Here is a 13,314-nt window from a genome sequence, read left to right as displayed (position 1 = left end):
TGAAAATATATTCACATATCTGAAAATATGAGATAATGTGTTTGCTAATGAACTTATTGACTTATGAATAACAGGTCATTATTAAATGTAAATTGAAATGCTTACAAATGTCATTAAACTTTCAATATTTCAATTTATGCATTTGTTTTTAAATCTTCAAATTAAAATTAAGCATTAAATGTTTGGTCAATATTAAACAAGGATTTAATCGTCCTGTAAGTGTAACAACAGCAATTACCAGGCGATTGGTGCCCTTTGAAGACATTTGTAATAATGTTTTTTATTAATATGTAATTTATAAAAAAAATATATATTTTGTATTACATTATTTATTATTTTATAAACCATATGATTATTATTAATTAACCAATCATTATTGCATAATTGTTTTTATATAATACATTTTAGGTCATGAGAACTAGAATATTAATTTAGATGGGTTGTTGGTGGTAGTGAAATTATTACAGACATTATATGTATATAAATTTTGATCAACTGGGATGGTGCCCCCCTACACAAACTGCGTACTCTGCGTATAGAGAGAGGTGGTACTGTTAACAAACATTATTTATAATGCTTAACAGATCATTAGTTAGGTTACGAATGTCATTAAACATTCAATGCATTTAAAAAATCTACGAATGATTTTTACAGAAATTACACAATATTTACAAGCTTAGTTGTTAATGTACTTTTGAATGTTTACAAATGTCATTAAACTTTAGTTCACATATTAGCTAATGCTCATTTTTACATTTACAAATGTTGTGAAAATATAGCTTATATGCACAAACTATTCATGTTAATATATTCATTAGCCCATAATCACAGTCTGTAAAGGTCATATATTTGGTCTTTGTTTGCTGTGCAGACTTCTATTATTTGTACTAAATGTTTATAAACATTAACTAATCATTAATACCTTTATGAGCAGTCATTTTTAAGGTAAAAAGTGTCCCAAATTACCGGAATTCACCCTATTTTCACATCTTCACAAATCATTTATTAATCATTTGTTCGTTTTTTAGTACCCAATCTAAATTGGCGTCTATTCATAATTTGTAAATGTTTGTAAACATTTAAAAAAAAAACATTTTTAGTATCTTTATTGGCACTGGACTTTTAGCTACTTTAACAATGTTTGTGTAAAGGGTGGTTAGTTAAGTTAAGCTAAATGCTTGGTAAAGAAATATCACACATTGTCATGTGGGTGTAAAACATGATTTTATCACCTCAACACTTATATTAGTACAATACTGTACTATATTAGTATTCTGTCATTGAACAGAATATTATTTGAATCATACATAAATCAACATTTATCAAAACAATGCAGTATAAACAGATTTGTGTTCCCTTATAGTAATCTAATTGACCCCTGTACACTTGTTGACCCTTTACCCAACCTTGAACCTAGCCATATCACCAAACCTGTCCCTAACCTACCCACATCAACCCTCAACAGCAGCAAAGGTGTTGTGCATTTACACAAGCTTTTAATCATTGAATAACATCTGTTAAAATCATTTGAAGGTTTGTAAGATGGGCATGATCTTATGAATAGGAAGTTTAATGACATGTAAGCATTTTAACTTACATGAAATGTTAATTATTGGGTAATATTTAACGCATGCATTAGTAAACATTAACAAGCACATTGTTAACAAATACACATTTATTCACATATACTGTATGCGAATATATGTGAACTAATGATCCATTAAGCATTACATTTTGTTTGTTAATGTTTTTTTTTAAATGAAAGTCATTATAAAGTGTCACAGAACTATTGTACAGAGCTTGGTAGTGTCATCTAACGCAGGGTTTCTCAACTTCTTGACCTTTTCTGTCTCGAGTACATATTACTAATAAGAACTGCACATATGCAATGCTTGAGACAACAGTGACCTCTATCGTCAAATCTTGTGAATATCTCCAGGTTTACCGAAATGGCCATATGATTAACTGTACAATCAAAGACCTCTTTTTGCAGAATCAATTTAAATTGCATTGCTGTATATGCCTGTTCTTGTGTGACTCAAAACTATATATAAAAAAAAAAAAAAAAAACCTTCATCAAAAAGTTGACTTATTTCACTAATTCCATTAAAAAAGTGAAACTTGTATATTATATTCATTATTACACACAGACTGATATATTTCAAATGTTTATTTCTTTTAATTTTGATGAATATAACTGACAACTAAGGAAAATCCCAAATTCAGTATCTCATAAAATTTGAATATTACTTTAGACCAATCCAAAGAAATTATTTTGGTCAACATCTTTGTCAACTGAAAAGCATGAAAATTAAAAGTATGAGCATGTACAGCACTCAATGCTTAGTTGGGGCTCCTTTTGCCTGAATTACTGCAGCGTGGCATGGAGTCGATCCGTCTGTGGCACTGCTCAGGTGTTATGAGAGCATTGTTGGGTCTAGCATATCACATCTTCCTCTTCACAATACCCCACAGATTTTCTATGGGGTTAAGGTCAGGTGAGTTTGCTGGCCAATTAAGAACAAGGATACCATGGTCCTTAAACCAGCTACTGGAAGCTTTGGCACTGTGACTGTGTGCAGGTCCTGCTGGGAAATGAAATCTGCATCTCCATAAAGTTCTTCAACACTGTGGACCACTCAGCAGCAGTGCAGTCCTTTATTGAAGTGAGACGCTTCTGACGCTGTCTGTTGTTCAAGAGTGTCTTGACACAAGGAATGTGAAGCTGAAACCCATGTCTTGCATACGTCTGTGCGTAGTGGTTCTTGAAGCACTGACTCCAGCTGCAGTCCACTCTTTGTGATTCTCCCCCACATTTTTGAATGGGTTTTGTTTCACAATCCTCTCCAGGGTGCGGATCCTCTCCCTATTGCTTGTACACTTTTTTTCTTGCACATCTTTTCCTTCCCTTCACCTCTCTATTAATGTGCTTGGACACAGAGGTCTGTGGACAGCCAGCCTCTTTTGCAATGACCTTTTGTGTCTTGCCCTCCATTTGCAAGGTGTCAATGGTCGTCTTTTGGACAACAGTCAAGTCAGCAGTCTTCCCCATGATTGTGTAGCCTACAGAACTAGACTGAGAGACCATTTAAAGGCTTTGCAGGTGTTTTGAGTTAATTAGCTGATTAGAGTGTGGCACCAGGTGTCTTCAATATTGAACCTGTTCACAATATTCACATTTTCTGATACTGAATTTGGAATTTTCCTTAGTTGTCAGTTATAATCATCAAAATTAAAAGAAATAAACATTTGAAATATATCAGTCTGTGTGTAACGGATGAATATAATATACAGATTTCCCTTTTTGATTGGAATTAGTTAAATAAATCAACTTAAATTAACATAAAACCTTGACTGACATTATAGTTCAGTGAAAAACAAACTTATAGAGCATGACCCCTTTAAAGACAGTAAAGTCTTATACTTTGTCTGTCTGCCTGTTTCTCTCAAACACACACACACACTGTTTCTAACTCCAAAGGTCAAAGTGTGTGTCCTGTGATAGCAACTCACCATTATGCTATATATCACTTGTGTTGAGGAGGAGGATCAAACGCGCCTCTGTGTGTGTGTGTGTGTGTGTGTAGTGTATAGAGAGATGGTAGCCTGCTGTCAGCAGCAGTCATGTTTTATTCTGTTTCATCTTTTTGACAGTGCACCAATCACTGTCAGCAAGCCACAGTTTGTGCTGTAGAAACACACACACATACCGTCTACTCTCTTATTATACATATACACACACATGCAGAAGTACATTTTATTGCTCAGGTATTGTTGTTTCACAGCTGAAGTGATTTAGTTCTCAGTTATGTTTCTTGTAACTTTATGTTCTCGTAAAATTCCTTTAAAAGAAAAAGAGTCAATTGTTTGAGTTCATATTGAGGTCTCTGACTTTTACAGAGTTTTGACATTGTTGAGACTCTGTGAGGTTGTCATGTCTTGTAAGTGCTGCACTACATTACATCTGTTTTTTCCATGCTAAACTTAGCAATAAACACATTTATAATGATACACCATAACAATATTTAATCAACACAATAAACATAATTTTTATGATGCAAATCAAGAAGTGAATTACTCACCCACAGACATCTGTTGGACATTATTGTAGTTAAATGAACAGTGTCAGATGCACAAACACTATGTGTTTAGTAAATTTCACTGGAAGTGGATGATTAAGCATTCTATCCTCCACAAAGTATGTAAATTAAATACAGTCATAAATGTAGGTCCAAAGCACTGCATCATCATGTTCATCTAACTTTTCTTTTATTCATTAGGTCATTTTTTTTTAAATGGAGAAAATCCATTAATACCACACAACAAGCAATCAGTATTATTTATTCACAATATTTATTCACCATAAAATTACAGATTCCTGTGCAAATGCTTTCCATTTTAATATTGTAAGGAGCACAAGATTTGGGCAGAATGTGGCATGATATTTGTTTAAATAAAATATGGAAAACAAAACTTAGACTTTTATCTAATGAATTAATTGAAGAAATAATCAACAAATTATGTCATAAACAGGCTGCATCCGAAAGTGGAAGTACTACAGATTTACTGTATTTCCAGTAGCACCAAACCTCATCGCCAAGAGCATGTTACAGTTTTTTTTTTTTTTTACTTTACTCACAAATCCAAGAATTGCACACACAAAATGCAAAATGAAGCACTAGTAATCAAAATATCACAAACAAGTCTCAAAAGCAAACACCTGCAAACACATTTACCATAATATTAATTCCTGCTAGATTTGTGTGTTACATGGATAATTTTGTGCTGTGTTTTGCAAAAAATGTTTTATGAAATTGAAATTGAGTCAAATGCTAAGAATAAGTGTATGTTTTTGCAGATCTGGTGTGTGGTTCTGCTGTTTGAGTGTCAGCTTTCAGAAACTGTGTGACAAGTAAAGATTTTGTGTGTAAGCAGTTAATAAACTGCTTAGTAAATATAATTTTAGATTCAAAATGCACTAAACCTGCACTAAAATACATGTGTGTAAACATGCAATTTGTCCAGCCATGGATCCCATTTTTTATTTTTAGTCCCAGTGGCCATTTCTTTTCATCAGAAACATTTCCATCTCTTATGCTCATGTCTATATAAACACTTTCAGCTTTCAGTGTCTCAGAAAGGTGATGCTCATCTTAGGTCAGTTACTTGTCATACAGAGAAGTGAAGCTGATCTATAGGCAGTCTGGTCTATTGTTACAGTGATTTGATGCTTACTCTCTAGATACTGCGTATCTGCACACGTTACACCCCCGACCAGGACACAATGACGTTCTCTGATGGTCTCACGCTGAACCGCACACAGATGCACAACGCTGGCTTCGGCCCGCTGACAGACCTGGTGTTCACCTTCGCCAACCAGCTCCTGCCCATCGAGATGGACGACACGGAGACGGGACTGCTGTCTGCCATCTGCCTCATCTCCGGAGGTGGGCCGCACCTACACACACCAGAACAGATAATCAATATATCAAAATATCACACAATATATGTACATGACCTCAAGCCTTTTATAGTTTTTTTTTATTATGCAAACAGATGTACTTCTTACAGATGACAAATCAAATACAAAATAACCAAGGTCAACAGAACCTACATGACAGTCAGTATGACACGTGTGTGTGTGTGTGTGTGTGTGTGTGTGTGTGTGTGTGTGTGTGTGTGTGTGTGTGTGTTGTGTGTGCGTGCGTGCGTGTGTGTTTGTGGGGGGGGGGGGTAATAGTAGTAACAATTATTATAAACTCAATTCATCAGAAATGAGAGGAATTTGGAGGATGAGGAAGATGAAAAATAATATTAGTAGTAATAGTAGCAATAATAACAATATTAACAATAAGCTCATTTCATGAGGATGCCCATTATACTGTATATGTCACCATGTTTTTTGCTTTCCACTTTTACCTGTGTCTTTTGCAGCTTCTCAAAGTCAAGTCAAGTCAAGTCACATTTATTTATATAGCGCTTTAAACAAAATACATTGCGTCAAAGCAACTGAACAACATTCATTAGGAAAACAGTGTGTCAATAATGCAAAATGATAGTTAAAGGCAGTTCATGTGATGATCGTGTGTTAGGAAAAACACAAGGAGAGGGTAGGATCCAATTGCAAGGTATGTTTTAATAAACAAAGAAGGGTAAATACAACATAAACAATCCAGGAAGACAAACAAAACAAAACCAAAGAGGGAACCGGATGAAACGGGAACTCGGAGGAACGAGAAGGTAAGAGGAAGTCTCGGGAGACGAGAACATAGATACACAAAGGGTAAGGACTCCATACAAACAACAGAGAAGGACAGCTATATAAAAGGAGACTAATGACAAAGGATTGTCAGCACCTATGCGATTTAATTGGAGTGCAATTACTTTGAACACAGGACCAGACTAGAGGAATTAAAGTGCCTATGGTGAAGTGCCTAAGGAGAACTGAGCTCACTAGGGAACACCCAGGAAAACAGAGACTGACAGCATGACAGTTCATCATTGAATTAATTGATGTCATCTCTATTCAGTTTAAATAGTGTCTGTGCATTTATTTGCAATCAAGTCAATGATATCGCTGTAGATGAAGTGACCCCAACTAAGCAAGCCAGAGGTGACAGCGGCAAGGAACCGAAACTCCATCGGTGACAGAATGGAGAAAAAACCTTGGGAGAAACCAGGCTCAGTTGGGGGTCAGTTCTCCTCTGACCAGACGAAACCAGTAGTTCAATTCCAGGCTGCAGCAAAGTCAGATTGTGCAGAAGAATCATCTGTTTCCTGTGGTCTTGTCCTGGTGCTCCTCTGAGACAAGGTCTTTACAGGGGATCTGTATCTGGGGCTCTTGTTGTCCTGGTCTCTGCTGTCTTTATGGGCAGTAGAGGGTCCTTTCTAGGTGCTGATCCACCATCTGGTCTGGATACGTACTGGATCCGGATGACTGCAGTGACCCTCTGATCAGGATACAGACTGGATCTGGTGGATACGGTGAACTCGGAACAAGAGAGAAACAGACAAATATTAGCGTAGATGCCATTCTTCTAAATATGTAGAAAGTACATCGGGTGTTATGGGAAGTGTTTCCGGTGCCGGTTTACCTAATTAATGCAGCCTAAAAATCCTTTCACGGATTTGGATATTAAAAGCATATTAGTATGTTATGTGTAAGCCAGGTTAAAGTTGTGTTTTTTTGATGAGAGGCTTAATAACAGCCAGTTTGAAGGTTTTGGGGACATATCCTAATGACAATGAGGAATTAATAATAGTCAGAAGAGGATCTATGACTTCTGGAAGCACCTCTTTTAGGAGCTTAGATGGTATAGGGTCTAACATACATGTTGTTGGTTTAGATGATTTAACAAGTTTATACAATTCTTCCTCTCCTATAGTAGAGAATGAGTGGAACTGTTTCTCAGGGGGTCTATAGTGCACTGTCTGATGTGATAATGTAGCTGACGGCTGAATGGTTGCAATTTTATCTCTAATAGTATCGATTTTAGAAGTAAAGTAGTTCATAAAGTCATTACTGCTGTGGTGTTGGGAAATGTCAACACTTGTTGAGGCTTTATTTTTCATTAATTTAGCCACTGTATTGAATACATACCTGGGGTTTGTTTTCTTCTAAAAGATAAGAAAAGTAATCTGATCTAGCATTTTTTATTGCTTTTCTGTAGTATAGGTTACTTTCCTGCCAAGCAATACGAAATACCTCTAGTTTTGTTTTCCTCCAGCTGCGCTCCATTTTTCGGGCTGCTCTCTTTAGGGTGTGAGTATGCTCATTTTACTATGGTGTTGTAATAGCACTGCCCTCCTGTGGTCATCATTTAGAGGGTCTATATTCTGTTCAACAGCACTCTGAGGGATGGGCTGTTTGTGATTTCTAATTATTTTAAAATATCTCTGATCATATGCTCCATATCTGGCTGTCTCTGTAGATCGTCAGGATTTGGAAGAGCCTTCGAAAGTGGACCAGCTCCAGGAACCCCTGCTAGAGACTCTGAAAATCTACGTGCGAAAGCGCAGACCCAGCAAGCCTCACATGTTCCCCAAGACCCTAATGAAGATCACAGACCTGCGCAGCATCAGTGCTAAAGGTCAGCATGAACACTGAATCTTCATTAGGTCAACACTGAGGCGTAGCAGGTGAAGTAACTTCAGGATCTTTAGTGACTGCTGACCTTTCAAAGTAATAAAACTGGCATAGACCAGCATCCCTCAAATCCTAAGATGTTTTTAAAAAGAAATGTTTATAAATTAAATGTTAAATTTGATGTTTATAAATTATAGTATCTAAATATTAAGACAATTGTGTTTAAAGTTATCCAAATTAAGTTCTTAGCAATGCATATTACTAGTCAAAAAATACGTTTTTATATATTTACAAAATATATTCATGGAACATGATCTTTTCTTAACATGCTAATGATGTTTGACCTAAAAGAAAAATTTATAATTTTGACCCATACATTAATTTTTGACTATTGCTACAAATATACCTGTGCATCTTATGACTGGCTTTTTGCTCCAAGGTCACAAATGAAAAAGACTCCTTGGCACCTGTTTTAATACTATTTGCTAACATTTTTTTAAAACTAATATTACAGCAAAACAGGATTGCACACAAAATTGTAGGGATCCTACATAAATACATGTTAGAGAATGATATTTCAATAAAAAATTAAAATAAAAAAAGCAAATGAGGTGTCTACAGCAAACCTGATTGAGCTCACAGTGAGTGCGTCCTGCAGGTGCAGAGCGAGTGATCTCTCTGAAGATGGAGATCCCTGGATCAATGCCTCCTCTCATCCAGGAGATGCTGGAGAACTCGGAGGGTCAGGACGGGCAGAGCTCCTCAGAGCGGAGCGGCTCGGGCAAAAACAGCAGCAGCTCCACGGAGCCCAAGGCCCCGGCCCCCTCCCCGGAGCCCACAGACGGGGCCACCTCTTCCAGCGAGGAGCCCTAGAGCCCAAGCGGCTCATGAAACCTCAGACTGAATGACTGGACCTCTCCAGTGAGCTGGATTTCTGCTTTAAGGACAGACAATTGCTGGTGTATAATCAAAACAGCTTGGAAGAATCACACACACCCTGCAGTTTTTATGTGTGTGTGTGTGTGTGTGTGTGTGTCCTAGATGCCCACCTGTGACAGATGTGAAGCTCCTCAGGTCTCCTGTATTATGGATTTCTTCATGTGCATGATAAGCTGTTACTTTTACTGATTGATTTCCACACTTTCTCTTTCATTCAAGCTGATGCATTCATTGTACATATCATTGTATGTTTCTATGATGCATTTGTTGGTGCTTTATACATTGTGTAACATGCTCATTTATAGAGGAGCTGAAGTCCTTTAAAATACGCTTATTTAGAATGTTTTTGCATATAGACTGTATGGAACATTGGTTGGTATATTTAAAGCTGTTTCAATTCAGATTTTTTTTTAAAAATCAATCTCTATTTTCACTTCTCTATTTAGGCTGTGGTGATCAGTAAGTGATTTTAGGTCTTCATACGGAAGAAGGCTTTGGTAATTGACTTCAACCAGTCTCTGTCATACGCACCCTCATGTTGCTCTATAACTGTGTGCTCAGTTGTCAAACTCTCTCTCTCTCTCTCTATATATATATATATATATATATATTATATATATTATATATATATATATATATATTATATATATATATATATATATATATATATATATATATATATATATATATATATATATATATATATATATATATATATATATATATATACTGTTGTTCAAAAGTTTGGGATCAGTCAGATTTGTTATGTTTTTAAAGAAGTTTCTTATGCTCATTAAGGCTGTATCTATCAAAAACTATTTTGTGAAATATTATTGCAATTTAGAATATCAGTTTTCTGTTATAATATACTTTAAAATATGATTTATTCCTGTGAAGCAATTATTCCAGTCTTCAATATCACATGATCCTGTAATGATCCTGAGAAAAATTCAGCGCTACATCACATAAACTAACTGTATATTAAAATAAGAAACAAATATTACAAATTGCAATAATATTTCATAATATTATTACTATTTTTTTTCTGGATTTTGGAACAAATAGATACAGCCTTGATGAACATAAGAGACTCCATTAAAAACAAAAAATCTTACTGATCCCAAACTTTTAACTGCGGTATACTGTATATACACACACAACTTTTATATCAACAGAGTGCTGCAGGGAAAAAATATATAGGTATATATAATTTTTGAATGCAAACCAATTCCATTTTGAATGCTTCTAGTTTCATAATGTTTCATAATGTTTTGTTTTGTTTTTTTTTCAAATGGGTTAAAATGGTTTAAACCCCTGAAATAAACATATTAGAAACACCTAGATTATGCATGTCTTTAAAAAGATGACTGCTTATTTTAAACGTCATCTAGCTCAGTGATTACATTGATAGTTTATTTAATGACTTCATGCAATTATATTTAGTCTTCAAAAGTCACACAAGTTGTGTTCATTTGTGAAAGTTATTTTTTTTATAAAACATGAAGCATGAAAACCAAACATGAATAAACTTTTGGTTTGTCTCAGCTTTTTTCCCCAGCAGTAATGGGTAAATCCCCAATGGATAAATCCTAATGCTCATTTGTTAATAACACTTATCTTACAAATTTAGCTTAAAATAATTACATCATCCCTGCAGCACTATAGTTTTGTTCAGTTTCTATCGCAAAGCTATCATATTCCATCAGAAGACTTGTAAAATAGTACCCAGTCTACTCTAACATGTGGACTACTTCTTATGGTGATCTTTCACAGCCTCAGTCTCACACAGCTTAAAATGACATGAAGAGTAAAAAGGACAAACCTTTCATTTGAAGAGAATTTAAAGCAGTAAAACTCTCGTTCCTGTTTTATGCTGATATGAGAGTGTTTGTTTGAGATTAGTGAGAATGGCCGAGTCTGGTTCACTCAAACGCACATTGATTCAGGGCAAGTGACCAGAATTATCAAACTTCTTTACATATTGCATCTTTTTTCGCAGTAACTCAATGGGAATTTGCAATTATTTACAGAGCGACTGACAAGCCAGTCGTGCTGCAGTGAGCACATTGTACATTCATCTCTCTGTGCACTCATTAGGGAACTTTGTTTTTTTTTTTGTTTTTTTTAACTGAAACAAGTTATTTCTCAGACAGGGTGATATGATGGCCTTCAGCTCTGATCAGTAAGATGCAGCTCTGAAGAGCTTCATTTAAACTGATCCTGAGTTTGTAAAATACCTCTTACTGAAACACAAGTGTCACTGGATTACCGTCTTTACAACGAGACACTGTCTTTGGCTGATTAATGATCAAATCTAATGCTACGTTTCTTTTCTTTTCTGCTTGTAAAGCAGTTTGTTTGCATAAATACGTTTTAGTTTTTAAACTCTCATTGCACTTATAAACTGCCCTCCTGAGAGAACAGGAGACAGATGTTACTGTCATATTATTTTTCATGAATTGCTGTCCTTAATTTACATTTATGTTCCTTAGATGGGTGGATAATTTTGTGTCATTTTGTAAATTCTAACTTGGAACTAAACTGTAATCATGTATCTAATCATTTATTCCAGAAGGGTCAGAAAAGTCTTTGTTTACTTTTGTTCTTAAAGGGATAGTTCACCAAAAACTCATTCTCATGTCATTTAAAGGCCATAGAATTTTGAGCATGAACATTCCGCTAAATCGTTCCATGAAGGGAAATACATCATACATTTTTGTAATGACATGAGATTTGTATATTAAGTCTCAAAAAGGTAAATGATGACAATTTTCATTTTCTGGGTGAACTTACTGTTTTCACACATTCACCTCACTACGCATTTGATCTCAAAAACATATAAGAGAGAACAGACTCATGCGGATGAGAATAAGAATGAAAAACTCTAGACGATATGCAGTATTTATCTTTTTTTTTTAAACAATTTTTCCATCGCAAAAAAAAAAAAAAAAAAATTAGCTGGGGGAAAGTGCTTTTTGTTGGAGCAGCATGTCTTTGAAGTTAACAAACGAAACAGCTCATGAATGTCTTTATAAAAACCCACGCCACCCACAGTTCCCTCACACGTCTACAATCAGCACTCATTAAACTGTAAGCTATGGAAGCTGTATCCTTTGAATTATGTGAACATTATGCTTTGTTAAACATTTTTTTCTAGCTAGTTGACATTGTGTTTGATTGAGTTAGAATATATCTAGCATAACTATGTCACGAGAGATTCTCAGAATCCAAGTTTAAACTTGTTTTTAAAAATCTCATTCGGAAACAAGGGTTATCAAATGTGTCTTGTTTTTCTTTGTTGAAATTACCTCGCCTGGACCGGCTCAATCGCAGAGAGTCCGGCCATATCTGGATTGTTCAATAATGCTTTATGCTGAATGTGTTCTTGTTCTAAGCTTGTCATGGCAGAGATGCGACCGTGTGCTTATGTTATTTTCTGAAACATCGTTTTGCTCTTGTTATACTGTATGCCGATACAGTTTTTACCGCCTTTGTTTTGCTGGCCTTTGTACAGAGAAACAAGCAATGCAATTATAAAGTCAATTATCATCCAGTTCGACTGATTTTAGATCTCTTTATGATCTTACATGAGCTCTGAACCCAGTGAACATACACTACACATTTCAGATGGGAAATGTTCAAATCCTCGAGCTTTTCATTGAAGCCCAGTCAAACTCTCTTTGGCTCCAAGGCCTAATTTATCTTCTGATGGAACAATCCTTTAACAATCAGAATAAATGAATAAAAGAAGCACCCGCTGAAATCATCTTGAAGCATGAAACCATCTGTTTGTTTTTAAAACCTGTAGACTCCAGGAGTTTGAATAATGATGATTCAAGATCATTATTTTTCTCAGAACCACAAGTGTTTGTATCCATTTGTAAATTCCTCTGTTTAGCTTCTGTCTTGTTTGGACATTGCTTTTGTTCATGTTAACCATTGCCTTTACATGAACCCTTCTGGCAAAACAATAAAAATGTATTTATTTTAAAATGTTTGGGGGAGGTATTTGGATGGTCACTGTATATTGGCCCATGATGAGGATGCAAGCACACAGGTTCCTACACATTTTCAATTCCAAATTTCCATACCTTTTCAGACTCAAATTCAAAGAAAAGTAGATTTTCAGATCATATTTAACATGATTCATGTAACATTGCTTTCAGCTTTATATTTGGTATATGGTACAGTCATCATTTTTTTCATTGATTTTCTTGAAGTGACACTATACAGTCCCTAGAAATAATTAAATAATCTTTTGCATGAACACAAGAAACTTTTTTGTGCCC

The 13,314-nt window shown here is 35.3% G+C and overlaps 1 protein-coding gene across 2 annotated transcripts in view; it reads left to right on the top strand.

Annotated features, from left to right (window-relative positions):
• The window catches only part of LOC127979202 (retinoic acid receptor beta-like), a 210,493-nt gene extending 201,405 nt beyond the window's left edge, over nucleotides 1–9,088 (top strand). For both annotated transcript variants that reach the window (XM_052584490.1, XM_052584491.1), the window contains 3 exons: nucleotides 5,243–5,447; nucleotides 7,932–8,090; nucleotides 8,745–9,088. In XM_052584490.1, the coding sequence (XP_052440450.1) occupies nucleotides 5,243–5,447; nucleotides 7,932–8,090; nucleotides 8,745–8,959 (579 nt within the window). In that variant the 3' untranslated portion in view covers nucleotides 8,960–9,088. The remainder of the gene's footprint in view (nucleotides 1–5,242; nucleotides 5,448–7,931; nucleotides 8,091–8,744) is intronic.
• The last annotated feature ends 4,226 nt before the right edge of the window (nucleotides 9,089–13,314 follow it).

The sequence above is a fragment of the Carassius gibelio genome, chromosome B19 (assembly GCF_023724105.1).
Source record: "Carassius gibelio isolate Cgi1373 ecotype wild population from Czech Republic chromosome B19, carGib1.2-hapl.c, whole genome shotgun sequence".
NCBI lineage: Eukaryota > Metazoa > Chordata > Actinopteri > Cypriniformes > Cyprinidae > Carassius > Carassius gibelio.
Note: the sequence above shows the minus strand (reverse complement) of the source record. Positions and strands in the feature narration are given on the sequence as shown.